The sequence below is a fragment of the Cygnus atratus genome, chromosome 2 (assembly GCF_013377495.2).
Source record: "Cygnus atratus isolate AKBS03 ecotype Queensland, Australia chromosome 2, CAtr_DNAZoo_HiC_assembly, whole genome shotgun sequence".
NCBI classification, from domain to species: domain Eukaryota; kingdom Metazoa; phylum Chordata; class Aves; order Anseriformes; family Anatidae; genus Cygnus; species Cygnus atratus.
In genome coordinates, this window is record NC_066363.1 from 143,788,259 (window position 1) to 143,804,769 (window position 16,511).

General features: G+C 38.4%; 1 protein-coding gene across 3 annotated transcripts in view; it reads right to left on the bottom strand.

Moving 5' to 3' along the window:
- CSMD3 (CUB and Sushi multiple domains 3) overlaps positions 1-16,511 on the bottom strand; it is a 710,218-nt gene that overhangs the window by 127,631 nt on the left and 566,076 nt on the right. For 2 of the 3 annotated variants that reach the window (XM_035546236.1, XM_035546235.1), the window contains 3 exons: positions 3,464-3,577; positions 2,690-2,785; positions 1,591-1,794 (listed from right to left, as the gene is read on the bottom strand). In XM_035546236.1, the coding sequence (XP_035402129.1) occupies positions 1,591-1,794; positions 2,690-2,785; positions 3,464-3,577 (414 nt within the window). The remainder of the gene's footprint in view (positions 1-1,590; positions 1,795-2,689; positions 2,786-3,463; positions 3,578-16,511) is intronic. The other variant, XM_035546237.1, reaches the window with a different exon arrangement.

The window sequence follows — 16,511 nt, forward strand, 5'->3', positions numbered from 1 at the left end:
TTTCACAGTTCAGCTTGCCTAGAGACAGTTTGTCTTTCACAGAATAAGTCTATATGTATATGTATATGTATATGTATATAATATATTGTGATCAATGACCAAAATAATTATTACAACACTTTGCTGAATTGTTATGTCTGAAAAAAAAAAAAGAAAAAAAAAGTGAATACATTTCAAGGGTATAAACAGTGCAATTATATTGATTCTACTGTAGTAATCGAGGATAAATGAAGTATAGATAAATACTTCAGTTTCTTACTGATATATAAATCATGGCTCTATTCATTTTGACTGAAAGAGTCCAAATAAACATTATTCATGTATAATATATTGTTAATCCTATTTTACTAATATTACCCCAGTGGTACTTAGTTGTGATCTCTGTCAAGATTTTAATATTATGGAGGAAACATTTTGTTTTTATTGAAAACCACTCAGTCTCTGCCATGCAGCATCATATGATTAAACAAAGAGGATTCAAAACCAACCTAATTAAAAATGTTTTTTTTCCTTTTTCCCTTCCTCCTCCACTCATCTAAAACTCTGCTTATGTACTTCTTAATGCTGGGGTCAGTTCCATAGTATGGTTTTGCAGTAGGTTAGAATGATTTTTCTAAAAAATCTATTCTCTTTCAAGAATAGTAAAGTAACTTTAACTCATACGTACATTTACTGTTTGGGTTGAAACTGTGTTCTTCAGATGCTTTCATCCTCAAAATGAATGTTTTTTAATATATTCAATTTGCACAGAATTAATGTATGGCACAGTTGGTACTGCAACAGATGCTACAGGTGGAAAAGTTTGATGGCATTGCAAAAAAAAATCCGTGTAAATGACAACCAATTTTGATTCATTTATAAACAACTGATTTTTTTTATATTAAAAAAAAACACAACTCTATTAAAAAATAACATGTACAGCAGCCAATGTGTTGTATTTGCCCTTGATGTAAACCTATGGAAAAATATACCAATATAATTTTATTTCCTTACTCTGAGACTTTTCAGAGGTATCACCAGATTTCCAGTTAGTACAGATCAGCTTTATTAATGTCAATAGATGCACATCAATTTAAGACTTAAAAGTTGAGAATTTAATCTTGTATGACCAGAACCAGATGAGATATATTTTCTGCTCTAGAAAATTACTGTTTTTTTTTTTGACAAGCATTGAAATATTAACTTCACTATTTTTAAATCTTTAATATAGTAGTCTTCTTCATAAGAGCGTACAATATCTTATTAGAGATCCAAAAGGTGAGAGCATCTTAGTCTTGAAGGAGTCAGAGGATAAACTGTTATTTCTGAAACTTGATTAACGGATAACGAGGGATGTCACTGATATTAATGTAAAAGAAGGTAACATATAATTTATAATAGAAGGGTATGTTCATGAAACTAATGAAATATCGCAGCAAAGTTAGAATTGAAAGGGTAATAAAATCTTAACCTTGAATGGAGAAGAAAGTGAATAAAAGTAAGCAGGAATAAAATATTGTGTGGATGACAACGAAGGAACACATTCAGCTAGAGATAATGGTCAACACTTTAGGCAGCAATTAATTCTATTAAAAAGCCTAAAGAACTCACCAACACATGTAGGGAGTGAATCATTCCACTGTGCCAATGCATTTGGTACTGTATCACATCTAATTGCTGTTGATCCATGAAGGATATATCCCGGATTGCATTCAAAAAGAACCAATGACCCAACTGCAAATTCATTTCCAATCCTTTTTCCAAATCTTGGTTCAGGCACAGAGCTGCACTGTGTTGCACTTGTTCTTGGAACAGCTGCAAACATACAAAGAATTGTGGATTCTTAATTTTAGATTTGGTGGAGGAATACAGATTTTGAACCACAAATATTTGGAATGACTGGAAGTAACATTCAGTTATTTGCCATTTAAGAACATCTGCTTAATCCCCAACTTGATCGTCACAATGTGGATTACATACTTCTGATGACTGAGTTACTATTTAGAAGTGCATAGCAGTGATATCCTTGCCAAGACGAAAAGCAATGCATAAAATCCATAATGAAACCTTTCTAAAATGGCACTGAAAAGAAATATCGCTATGAAATGTTCATCTAATAGTTAAAAAAAGAAAAACAAAACCAAAAAAAATTCTGTGTCAGATAGGTATTTACATTTATTCATGTGGATTTCTAAATGTGTATTATGCCTGCCAGATCAGGATTTAGAATCCATAGCAGAATGGATTGCAGTTGCAGGTACTGATGTATAACCATTTCTGTGTTTTACCCATAAAAAGGCAAATAATGTAAATGAAGGGAAGCAGTTTAGTAATAGAAAGATCACTGATTCATCCACAGGTAATACCATTTGCAGTTATTCATATTTAAATTGAGAGATAAACCAGTTTGAGCAGCAAGATATATCTAGCATTAGTCAGACATATTAGCAAACATAAAAACAGTTGTATTCTATAACCGCCTTCTTAAATTTGGAACCTCCCTTATGCTTCTTAATTATTTGATTTAACATTTAAAATACAAATGAAAGAATGGTACTAACATTATTTTTAAAAACAGGCAGAAATCGTGAAACTTGTTACATCGTTAACAAGCTATTATTTTCCTTTTCATTTTTAGTCTGTTCCTCTCTGATCATTTACAACTTGTGAAGAAATTAATAAATTTACAAATTTTTCCAGGCTCTCTCACCTTGATAAACAAAATGAAATCCTTTAGCTGTTACTGGTCCAACTGAAGTAAATCTAACCGTGATCTGGTTACCTGAGCTCAATGGAAGGGATTCACCTACTCAGACAAAGCAAATACAAAGCTATCATAATCAGTTTTTACTAAAGAAGCATACAAAATGCCTATAAACAGCTCTACAGCTAATGCGACCCCCACCTCCCCCCTCCCAGTCCTGTTCTGTTTCTTTAACTTGGCAGGATAGATTCAACATCTTAAGTTGGCAGTATCACATTGTTCTAGAAAAGGGGGACTAAAACTCATCACAGTTATTATGAATATATATTTTTCCCTTACAAAAAGTATATATATATATATATATTTATGTATATACACACCATGCCTCTGTAAATCAAGTCAACATGCACATAATCTATACAATTTCACTTTGTTATAAAAAATATGCTGGCTTCCCTTTTAAATGTATAATATCCATTTCAGATTGCTCACTAGATAAAAGTAATAGAGGCATAAAGTAAGAAGCCCCAAATGCACACTGTAACGACTAAATATCAAAAAAAAAAAAAAATCCACTTGGCTTTTATTTCTTCATTAATGAACACAGTTTTGAGTGATTAGGTTTTTATTTGAAAATCCTGATTTCATATATTTCCCTGAACAGTATATAAGAAAATATGACAGTTGTCTTTTCTTTTTTTCTTTTTTTTTTCAACTACACTATCCTTATAGTTTATATAAAATAAATGATGGTTTAATGACAGTTCTGTTAACAGATACCTGAATGAGATCCTGAGAGAGAAGATAACAATGATGACTGCAGAGATGGGCCATCATATACTTCAACCACATCGTGGAGTGATGTCTGGAAAAATACAAACTGGCCAAAAACCACTGATCAAACAGGAAGGAGAAAAAGCAAGAAGCACCAACAGCCAAAAATGGGGGATAAAATGAGAAGAAAAAAAAAAAATTACAGAACATACATTAATACACTGCATTAAAATATTGTAATTGAAAATATATTTATTGGTTGATTTCCCTGACCAGTTAATTAAATTTCCCTGTGTATAATGTTATTTTTCGTAACATAACAGCATAGAGAATAGGCAATGAAGGTACACAATCATACATGTAATTGTTAGAAAATTTTAGTAATTAGGGGGAAAAAAAGTCTGTTTTTATATCTTCAAATTCTCTACTTTTCCCTCCCCACCAAATTTCTCAGTTCAATATCCTCCTTTATAATCTCGGCATATTCTTATATATGTTGTTTTATCCATTCAATTTGTTGATAAGCCTCTGTAAATTTCATAGACCTTGGAATTCTTCTTAAGAACATTAACATTCAGTACATCTTTTATATTTGCAAAATAAATGAGCAACTAACTCAAAGTGACAAACATTTGGGAATTCATATGCTGAATCACAAATTTATTTATTTATTTTTAGTCACAAATATATTTATTTTTTAGTCATGCTAGATGAACAACTTAATTCAACAATGTTACTTTTGCACTTAAGTTCAGCACTTTCACATCACAGGTATTTGCCCTTTCAATATATGCAAATAATTAAAGTAGAAAAAAAAAATGTTTGGATTAATTCTGACCTAAATATCTACAAAATATTTACATCCTAATTTTATCACTGTTACTAGCAATTTGCCAGAAAAGAGGCTTAAGGAGTATAAAGGGGTAAAAAAGATGGAAGAAGATATATATTTGTAAGAATAGTAAAACGTACTAAGAACAGAACCTAAACAGAACCAGTTTCTGGTTCTGGTTCATTATCCAGGTTAGGCATTTAGTGATAAATATTCTGATGTGTTGCTACTGGAGACATAATATATTTCTTTGCCATATGGTCAGTAATATCTTTATCTGCTATATTTTATTGCAATAGATGAAGCTAGGCACTTACAGTTCTTCCAAAGTATACATTCTAATAAAGCTTTAAAATCAGTACATAAAAAATGTGAAGTCTTCAAATTGTCTTTTTCCTTTTCCTTTTCCTTTTCTGTTTCCATTTCTTTTCCTTTTCCTTTTCCTTTTCCTTTTCCTTTTCCTTTTCCTTTTCCTTTTCCTTTTCCTTTTCCTTTTCCTTTTCCTTTTCCTTTTCCTTTTCTGTTCCCTCTGCCTTTCCCTCTGCCTTTTCCTTTTTCCTTTTTCCTTTTTTCCCTTTTCCTTTCTTCCTTCTCCTTTTCTTTCTCCTTGTCCTATTTCCTTTTCTATGCACTCATTGATGTAAAAAATGGCAGTTGTACTCTGCTAACTTGGGATTTTATCATAAACTCTTTTCAAGAAGAAATGAAGTCCATTTTTGAAACAAGAATCTCTTTTTGAAGTGAAAGCATGGATGTGGAGTTTATAAAATGTTCAAAAAAAAGTAATTAAAAGAACAATTCCATGAGGCATTTACAAAGTATTTTGTCTATCTTTAGGATGAATCATAAGTAAGATTTAAAAAATATCTTTATTTTTCCTCCAATCTTCAGAAAATTATTATTTTTTAAATTTTATTTTTACTAGCTCTGCTTATTTTTAAAATATTTAGCTGCATACATCTTCACTGTGGTGTTACTGAAAATAACTAACAAACATAATCCATCTAATTACTTCTGTCATGTTGTCCATACACATTTGTATTTTCCTCAAATTTTCACACTCAATAAAGTCCACTTTGCCATTGAGCCAAGTAAAGTTCCTTGTGACTTCCACTGCTATTTTCCATATCATGAAAAGTTACAAGCTATGTACAGAAATTTCAGGCAAGTTCTGAGGCGTAACTATTAGCACGAGCTGTATCGTGGGAAAACTGTAAAAACAGAATTGATGAACTATATTTGTGTTTTAATGGGCTATTGTAAGATATTACATAGCAATTATAACATAGAGTGGGCCAAGTTCAAAGGTCAATTTCTATACAAATAAAGATCAAATAAATTGAATTTATAGCTGAGACTGGAAGCCTCCAGAGCTCATCTAGTCCAACCTGCTTGCTTGGAGAGTCATCTCAAGCACAATTCTAAGGGCTGTGTCTTGTAGGAATTTGAATACTTCCAGGAATGGAGAGTCTACAACCTCTCTGGGCAAGCTGTTGTCAGGTCCAATCACCCTTACAGGAAAAAGGTTTTCTCTTTTGTTTAAACGGAATTTACCGTGTTTCAGTTTGTGCCCCTTGCCTCTTGTCCTGTCACAGGGCACTACTAAGAAGTCTGGCTCTGTCTCCTTTACTCCCTAGGTATTTATACACAATGATAAGATACCCCTGAAGCTTCTCTTCTCTAGGCTGAACAATTCCAGCTCTATTACATGTCCAGTTGCTTAACCATCTTTGTCACACTTCATTAGACTTGCTCCAGTACATCCATGTCTCTCTTGTACTGGGGATACCAGCACTGGACATACCACCCCTAACGTGTCTCACCAGTGCTGAATGGAGGGGTTGGATCTTCTCACTCAATTTGCTGGCAATGCTCTGCCTAATGTAGTCCAAGTGGCTGATGGCATTCTTTATGGCAAGTGCACATTGCTGGGTCATGTTCAGCATGGTGTCCATCTGTACCCCCAGGACCTTTTCTGCAAAGTTGCTTTCCAGCCAGCTATCTGCCAGTCTGTACTAGTGCACAGAGCTATTCCTCAGCTGCAGACTCTTGTTGAATATTTTGTTGAACCTCATGAGCTACCTGAATGGCAGCACATCTATATGGTATATCAAACACATTCAGTTTTGTGTCGTCTGTAAACCCACTGGGAGTGCACTCTGTCCCATCATACATATCATGAAGATATTAAATAATAGTGGATGCAGCATCAATCCCTGGGGTATGCCATTACTGACTGGGTGCCAGCTATCATTCATGCTGTTGATCACAATCCTTTGAGCTTGGCAGTTCAGCCAGTTTTCAGTCCACCTCAATGACTTCTTATCTAGTCAGTACATCATTAAATTGTAAATGAGAATGTTATGCAAGATAGTGTAGAAAGCCTTGCTAAAGTCAGGATAAACAACATCCAGTGCTCTCCATTCAACCACCAAGCCAGTCAACTCATTGTAGAAGTCTATCAGGTCTGTAAGGCATAATTTCCCATTCATAAATCCATGCTGACTACTTAAAATAACCTTCTTTTCCTTACTATGTTTGGAGAAAGTGACCAAGATTATATGTCCCACCTTCCCAGGCATTTAGGTAGGTAACGCTGACTGGCCTATATTTCCCTAGATCTGTCTCCTTGGCCTTCTTGAAGATAGGAGTGACATTTGTTTTTCTCAGGAACCTCCCTTGATTGCCATGATCTTTCAGAGGTAACTAATCTCCCTCAGTACTCTTGCATACATCCCATCAAGTCCCATGGGCTTGTGTACATGCAAGATGTTTGTGTTCCCTCACCTTGTCCTTCCTCGTTCCAGACTTCTAATGGTCTCAGGGGCAAAGGATTGCTGAAGTCTGTCCTACCAGTAGAGATTCATGCAAATCACCAGGGCCCCTGCACCATTGAAAAGTGGACCACATTTTCCCTACTCTTCTTTTTGTTGGTTCTGTAGAAGCCTTTCATGTCTCTTGCCAGATTCGAGAGGAGAGGAGAGGAGAGGAGAGGAGAGGAGAGGAGAGGAGAGGAGAGGAGAGGAGAGGAGAGGAGAGGAGAGGGGAAAAAGAAAAAAGAAAAAAGAAAAAAGAAAAAAGAAAAAAGAAAAAAGAAAAAAGAAAAAAGAAAAAAGAAAAAAGAAAAAAGAAAAAAGAAAAAAGAAAAAAGAAAAAAGAAAAAAAAAAAGAAAGAAAAAAAATAAAAAAGAAAAAAAGGAAAAAAGAAAGTAAAATTCATGTGTAATACACCTACGAAGTTCATCAAGTCCAACTGTCTTACCACTTCAGGGATAACCAAAAGTGAAAGCATATCACAGAATCACAGAATCACAGAATCGTCTAGGTTGGAAGAGACCTCCAAGATCATCTAGTCCAACCTCTGCCCTAACACTAACAAGTCCTCCACTAAACCATATCACTAAGGGCTACATCTAAATGTCTTTTAAAGACCTCCAGGGATGGCGACTCAACCACCTCCCTGGGCAGCCCATTCCAATGCCTAACAACCCTTTCGGTAAAGAAGTTCTTCCTAATATCCAACCTAAACCTCCCCTGGCGCAACTTTAGCCCATTCCCCCTCGTCCTGTCACCAGGCACATGGGAGAATAGACCAACCCCCACCTCTCTACAGCCTCCTTTAAGGTACCTATAGAGAGTGATGAGGTCTCCCCTGAGCCTCCTCTTCTCCAGGCTGAACAATCCCAGCTCCCTCAGCCACTCCTCGTAAGACTTGTTCTCCGGACCCCTCACCAGCTTCGTTGCCCTTCTCTGGACTCGCTCGAGCACCTCCATGTGCTTCTTGTAGCGAGGGGCCCAAAACTGAGCACAGTACTCGAGGTGCGGCCTCACCAGAGCCGAGTACAGGGGGACAATCACCTCCTTAGACCTGCTGGCCACACTGCTTCTTATGCAAGCCAGGATGCTGTTGGCCTTCTTGGCCACCTAAGCACACTGCTGGCTCATATTCAGCCGACTATCAACCAGTACTCCCAGGTCCTTCTCCGCCAGGCAGTTTTCCAGCCACTCATCTCCCAGCCTGTAGCGCTGCTTGGGGTTGTTGCGCCCCAGGTGCAGGACCCGGCACTTGGCCTTGTTGAACTTCATGCAGTTGACCTCAGCCCATCGGTCCAGCCTATCCAGATCTTCCTGCAGAGCCTTCTTTCCCTCGAGCAGATCGACACACGCACCTAACTTGGTGTCATCTGCAAACTTACTGAGGGTGCACTCGATCCCCTCATCCAGGTCATCGATAAAGATATTAAAGAGGACCGGCCCCAGCACTGAGCCCTGGGGGACTCCACTAGTAACCGGCCTCCAACTGGATTTGGCTCCATTCACCACAACTCTTTGGGCCCGGCCATCCAGCCAGTTTTTAACCCAACAAAGCGTACGCCAGTCCAAGCCACGAGCAGCCAGTTTCTCGAGGAGAATGTTGTGGGAAACGGTGTCAAAAGCCTTACTGAAGTCAAGGTAGACCACATCCACAGCCTTTCCCTCATCCACCAAGCGCGTCACTTGGTCATAGAAGGAGATCAGGTTCGTCAAGCAGGACCTACCTTTCATAAACCCATGCTGACTGGGCATGATCGCCTGGTTGCCCTGCAAGTGCCGCGTGACGACACTCAGATAATCTGCTCCATGAGCTTCCCTGGCACCGAGGTCAAACTAACAGGCCTATAGTTCCCCGGGTCTAGTCGTCCGGTACCTACCGGTCCTACCTCCCCTCCGGTAGACCCGGGTCTATCCCGGGTCTAGTCCTCCTGAGTAGCCCGCCCTCTTTTCCAAAGATTATAAACCCTCCTTTTTCTCCTAAGCTCAAGCCACAACTCTCTGTTCAGCCAGGCCGGTCTAGTTCCGCGTCGGCTCGTCTTTGGGCACATGGGGACAGACCGCTCCTGAGCCGTTAAGATTTCCTTCTTGAGGAGCGCCCAGCCTTCCTGGACTCCTTTGCCCTTCAGAACCTCCTCCCAAGGGACTCTGCCAACCAGTGACCTGAACAGCTTAAAGTCAGCCCTCCGGAAGTCCAAGACAGCGGTTTTACTGGTCCCCTTCCTGACTTCGCCAAGAATAGAGAACTGAACCATTTCGTGGTCACTCTGCCCAAGACAGCTCCCAACTACCACATCTCCCACCAGACCGTCACTGTTCGTGAACAGAAGGTCTAGCGGGGCACCTCCCCTGGTAGGCTCTCTAACCAGCTGCATCAGGAAGCTATCTTCCACCCTCTCCAGAAACCAGATAATATTATTATCTCTAAATTGGAGAGACATGGATTTGACAGATGGACCACTCAGTGGATAAGGAACTGGCTGAATGGTCGCACGCAAAGAGTTACGGTCAATGGCTTGATGTCCAGGTAGAGACAAATGACAGGTGGCATTCCTCAGTGACTGGTATTGGGACTGACAATATTTAAGATTTATGCCAGTGACATGAACATTGGGATTGTGCGCACCCTCTGCATGCTTGCTGATGATAACAAGCTGTTTGATGCGGTCAACACACTGGAGGGAATGGATGCCATCCAGAGGGACATTGGCCGACTTGAGGGGTGGGCCTGTGTGAACCTCATGTTCAACAAGGCCAAGTGCAAGGCCCTGCAGCTGGGTCAGGGCAATTCCAAGAACAAATACAGGCTGAGTGGAGAATGGATTGAAATCAACTCTGAGGAGAAGGACTTAGGGGGGTTGGTTGATAAAAAGCTCAACATGAGCTTGTCAATGTGTGCTTGCAGCCCAGAAAGCCAACCATATCCTGGGCTGCATCAAAAGAAGTGTGGACAGCAGGTCAGGCAGGTGGCTCTCCCCCTCTACTCTGTTCTTGTGAGACCCCACTTAGAGTAAGGTGGCTTCAGCCCTTGGGTCCCCAACATAAGAAGATAGACCTGTTGTAGCAAGTCCAGAGGAGGACCCTGAGGATGATCTGAGGGCTGGAACACCTCTCCTATGAATACAAGTTGAGAGAATTGGGATTGTTCAGCCTGTGGAGACCTTCCAGTACTTAAAGGAGGCCTATAGAAAAGATGTGGAAATAGTTTTTTATCAAGGAGTGTAGTGATAAGTTAAGGCTGAAAGTATCCAAGGCCGGGTTGGATGGGACTTTGGGCAACCAGATCTAGTGGGAGGTATCCCTGCCCATGGCAGGGTTGTTGTAACTAGATGATCTCTAGGGTCCTTTTCAACAAATCTTTCTGTGATTCTGTGATTCTGTGATTCTACGATTGTATGATTAAGGGCATTATTCAAATGTCTCTTGAACATTGACAGGCATGGGGTATCAACCACCTCACGAAGAAGCCTCTTCCAGTGTTTGACTACCTTCATGGTAAAGAATTTCTTCCTAATATCTAGTCTGAATCTCCCCTAGCACAGCTTTGTGCCATTATCTTGCATCCTATCATTGCTTACCAGGGAGAAGTGATCAGCACCTCCCTCTCCATTTCCTTTCCTCAGCAAGCTGTATAAAGCAATAAGGTCACCTCTTAGCTTCCGTTTCTCTAAACTAGACAAACTAAGTGTCCTCAGCCTCTCCTCATAGGAGATACCTTCCAGCCCTTTTACCAGCTTTGTTGTTCCTCTGAATGCATTCAAGCATCCTAATATCCTTTTTATATTTTGGAGACCAGAACTGCACATGATATTCAAGATGAGGCTGCACCAAGCCTAAATATAGTGGGAGAATCACCTATTTTGGCTGGCTGACTATGCTGTGTTAAATGCACCCCACAATGCCGTTTGCCCTCTTGGCTGCCTGGGCACACTGTTGACTCATGTTGAGCCTACAGTCAATCAGCACCCTCAAATCCCTTTCTGCTGAGCTGCTCTCTAGCCATTTGTCTCCCAGTCTGATTTGTGTCTGACATTACTTCATCTCATGTATAGCACCTAGCATTTACCTTTGTTGAATTTCATGCCGTTGATGGTTGTCCAATGCTCTAATCTATCTAGATTCCTCTGCAAGGCTTCTTGTCCCTCCAGGGAGCCAACAGCACCTCTCAGTTTAGAATCATCAGCAAACTTGCTGAGGTTGCATTCGACTATTGTATCTAGATCATTGATAAAAATATTGAACAGAACTGTCTCTAGAATTGAGCCCTTGAGAACACCACTAGCGACTGTCCACCAGCCAGATGTAGCCCAATTCACTACAATCCATTGAGCTCTACAGTTAAGCCAGTTCATCACCCAGTGTAGAATGTACTTGTTCAACTCACAGTTGGATAATTTGTCCAGAAGGATACTATGAGGGATAGTATTAAAGGTCTTACTAAAATCCAGAAAGATTACTTCCACCATCTTTCCTTCATCCACTAAGCAGGTGATCTTATAATAGAAGGAGATCAAATTACTAAGACAGGGCTTTCCTTGGTGAACCCATGTTGATTATGTTTGATAATAGCTTTGTTCTTTAAATGCCTTTCAATATGCCCCAGGACAACCTTCTCCGTAACTTTTTCAGGGGGTTACAGGTCTGTAGTCTCCCAGGTCTTCTCTTGCGCCCTTCTTGTAGATAGGTATAACATTGACTAGCTTCCAGTCAGAAGGGACCTCCCCAGGCTGCCAAGACCTTTGGTAAATTGTTGAGAGGGGTTCAGCTGTAGCATCTGCTAATTCCTTTAGTACTCTGGGGTAAATCCTGTCAGACTTATGAACATTCAACTAATACAGTGGTCCATATAGTTTCAGTGGAGTAAGATGAGCTGTCTTTCCTTACCCGAGGTTTCCCATTGACATCAATGGGATATATTTTGTGGCTTATGATGTATCAAACTCAGAAAGCTCTAAGATGAAATCTATTAGTGATGTAAATCATTTGCCTTTATGATATTACCAAATGTCCCAAATAGGGCCCAAATTACCTCTACTATTCTCTCTCTATATATATACATCTGCAGCCAGGAACTATTAAAGAGCAGGAGTAAAAAGTATGTTTCTGTGTGTGAAAGACATAAACAGCTAGCTAAAGCCATCCATTTGCTATGAATGATAATTTTAAGTTGTGCTTGAGCATGGTGTTTTACATAAATCTTTTATACTCTTTAAAAAATGAAAATGAAAGCAGGGAGTCTCAATAGGTTTCTTCTGATGGCGACTGAAAAGTCGAGGTGTTGTGGTATAGACAGAAGCCCTATTACAGAGCTAGAGGACTTCCTCAGAATTTGAAGTTACTTCACAGAAGCTAGCTTCTCATCATTTCAAACAGAATTTTTGTCATCAGACTAAGCAATCTTTCAAAAATAGAGCCTTGCTGACAGCAACACAAATTTTTGAGTTCAGTGAATCTGTAAAAAAAATAAATCTAATTCTTCACCAGCTCCATTGTTGACATCTTCTCTTTGCTTATGATTTAGGTGTGATGTTTTCCCTATCAGGCTTTTTAAAGGAATATTTAAACTTTTTTTTTTTTTCTGGGAAAAAATAAAAAGAAAAGAAGCATTGTTTAGAAAGTCATTAAAGGACTGAAAAAGAGAAATCTCTCACTAGCGTCTTTGTGATGATTAAAGGTAACAGGTAATCAGTAAGAAACAAGAAATGCAAGCCTCTCCTGCTGGAACATAGTGTTCCCAGTGAGTAATCCCTTTAAGTATTTAGCTTCATAAAAAGCAACAAGAAAAAAATATACGAAATTTACTTTTGTTTTTTTGATGACCTAGGAACACACTGCAATGATGGACTTACTCAATATTTTTAAATTAAATTTTACTCGTGTTGACAATAAACAAATAAATTGATATTCAAACCCTTCTACCTGAGAAAAAATGTCCAGTAAAACTGCAATATAACTTGAGTGTATGTTGGACTCTTCAAAAAGGAATTATTTAGTAAACACAGAGAAGGTTTTTGAAGGGAAAGACTGAAAGGTCGCAACAAAAAAAGAGGTGATCTTATAGAATTCATGCATATAGAAATATTGTGTTCACTGAGTTAACTTAAATTAATTTTCACCAGCTCACATAAACAAATTGGAAGACCTGATCTTTTACTATGCAGTAGCATACGTGTTTGACATAACAATAGTAGAGTATCTTTGTGGTAGTAGTTTTGCTATTATTTAGTTTTTAAATAAAAATAGTAGTGAAATATTTCTCCTCTTACATTTCCAAACATTTGGTTGTCTACCAGCTACTGTTAATATATTCAATCTACTTTGTTCCTGTAGCGGTAATCGATAGTGATATGTTAGATGTAGTGGTTGATAATTATTAGCATATGCTGTAGTATAACAGGAAAAATAATTGTTTGTGAATAAAATGTAGAGTCCCTACTAGTAGTATCCTGTTGGGCAAATCTCAAAAAATTTCAATGCAAATAGCATTTATAAAACAGCTGTCTAGTGTTCCTGAACTTGGAAACAGCAAAAATTAATTTGAATAGTATAAGCTTCTAGGGTGAACTGCAGACTAGATGTCAAAATAAAGCTAGTGATGGGCTTAGGTGTACACCACTAGAAGTGATGTTCTTACTGTTATAAGTAAGGGTAGAGAACTGCTTACCCTCAATAGATAATTATGAACAAGGGCAAGTGACTTGAGCAATTGCAGATGAATGGAATTGATATAATGATACAAAAATAATCAGATGCAACAATAAAGAGAAAACATTAAATAACTGAAAATTAAAATATGTAAAAGATATGGAGAGATAGAAGGAACAGGAACAATACACATGAATATATAGCTATATACATTTTTCTATAGCTACTGAAGCTAGATTACTCTTTCACATTTCCTAATGTATATACCAACTTCAAAAAGGCATCACAAATCTACAGAAGCCCTCAAATATAATGTAATTATATTTTGATATTATCATATGTATAATATTAGTGTAATATTATTAGAAAAAAATAAATATAACTGAATGAGGTCACATTTAACAATAACGGTCAACATAAATATAGTAGAGATTTCCAAGCCATGCATAGGTGTGCTAGTTGACTGTACTGGGCCAGGGAAAATTAGTGTAAATTTATACTGTTTCTTCATAGTGTATGTGACATGCACCACTGTCTAGTTTTAATCCCTCTGTCTGTGGAAAAAGCCTTAACTGAACTGTCAGCCTTTGATCATGCGCTATGTGCTCCATTGGTAGTCTTAGCGATTATGCTCTCAGGTGGAGTCCTTCATCTCCTTGCAGAACATACAGAAGATGAGGGAGGATTAAAAAAAAGAATAAAGCATTCTTTCTGCAAACAAGGGATAGGTAAGGGAGTGCATAAAGAATTCTGGTTCTTATTTCAGGTGCTGCTTTCCTCCTTCCATCAAGGGGAAGAAAATACCCCAAAAGGTCTGAGCTGAAGCCCATACTCTGTTTCTCCTTTTATTTTTATTTTTTTTATTATTTTTTTTTATTTTTTGTAAAGAAAGTGTTGAGTGAAAGCATGCTGGCTCGTCCTTTTTCGCATTACTGTATTCCTGCATTTCCAGAGCAGGAGGGGAAAAAAAAAGATGGGAAGTGCTATATTTTCTCATTTTTAAGAAAATAAATTTTATATAAAGGTATGAAGAGACAACAAGAGTGTGTTTAGGGACACAGGATGGGGCAGTTAGAAACACTAGAAGCTCAGCATGCAAAAGAGACAAGTGAAATTGTAGAGAAAAAATATACACACGTATTTCCCCACAAAGAGACATAATTCCATACAAAATGGAATGGGAGAGAAATGGCACTCAGGTCTTATCCTGAATTTGGAAGAGGAGTGAATTCTTGTAATACACATGTTTCTTGTTTCCTCCTAAAATCAGCTATGTCGATTAGATTTCATAAATTATCATTCTACTCCAAGCCTCAGAATTCGATTTCCCTTTCTGCTTCCCCTTTCTGCAGCTCACATCCCTCTTTCCTGGCTTGACTCATTATGAATATATGTGAAACCCTTCCTGAATCTGCAGCAGCACAATAGCATGGAAAACAAACACACAAAAAGACAAAACAACCCTAAAAACTAAAAAGCTGTAAATTTAAGTTTAAATACTACATATGCTTATTATATTGTATTATATTGAATATATGTGATAATAACAAGTAATATTATTACGTCTTATATCTGCTTTGTAACACAGAGCCCTGAAAGAAACACCACACAATCTTATTTTCTTTATTTTGGTTTGTTTTAATTTGACTAACCTGAAATTCAAGAGTCTATTATTGTTATTTCTTTAAATAGACAGTGCTGGTTTATTTATCCCTGCACACAAAAACTCTATCTCACCTTTCTGACTAGGTTTATAGTTCTTAAAATTGATTGTCTTCCTAAAATGTTGAATTTCATAGAATCATTGAATCATTTAGGTTGGAAAAGACCTCTAAGATCACCTAATCCAACCGTTAACCTAGCACTGCCAAGTCCACCACTAAACCATGTCACTAAGCTCTACATTTACATGTTTTTTGAAGACCTCTGGGGATGGTGACTCAACTACTTCCCTGGTCAGTCTGTTCCAAAACTTCACAACCCTTTCAGTGAGGAATTTTTTTCCTAATATCCAACCTAAACCTTCCCTGGCACAACTGAAGGCCATTTCCTCATCTGATCACTTGGTGTTTGGGAGAAGAGACCAATCCCCACCTCATTATAGCCTCCTTTAAGGTAATTGTACAGTGCAATAAGGTCTCCTATAAACCTCCTTTTCTGTAGGCTAAACAACCTCAGCTCCCTCAGCTGCTCTTCATAAGACTTGTTCTCTAGACCCTTAATCAGTTTTGTTGCTATTCTTTGGATGTGCTCCAGCACCTCCATGAAACTGAACACAGTATTTGAGGTGCAGCCTCACCAGAGCTGAGTAACGGGGGACAATCACTTCCCTGATCCTGCTGGCAGCATTGTTTCTAATACAAACCAGGATGCTGTAGGCCTTCAGGGCCATCTGAGCATGCTGCTGGCTCATATTCAACCAGCTACTGAACAATACCTCCAAGTCCCTTTCTGCTAGGCAGCTTTCCAGCCACTCTTCCCCCAGCTTGTAGTGTTGCATGGGGTTGTTGTGCCCCAAGTACAGGACCCAGGATTTAATCTTGTTGAACCTTGTACAGTTTGCCTCAGCCTATCCAGATCCCTCTGTACAGTCTTCTTACCCTTGAGCAGATCAATACTCGTGCCTACCTTGATGTCATCTGCAAAATTCCTGATGGTGAACTCGATCTCCTCATCCAGATCATTGATAAAGATATTGAAGAGAAGTGGCCCCAGTACTGAACCCTGGGGGACACCACTAGTGACAGGCCTCCAACTGGATTTAAC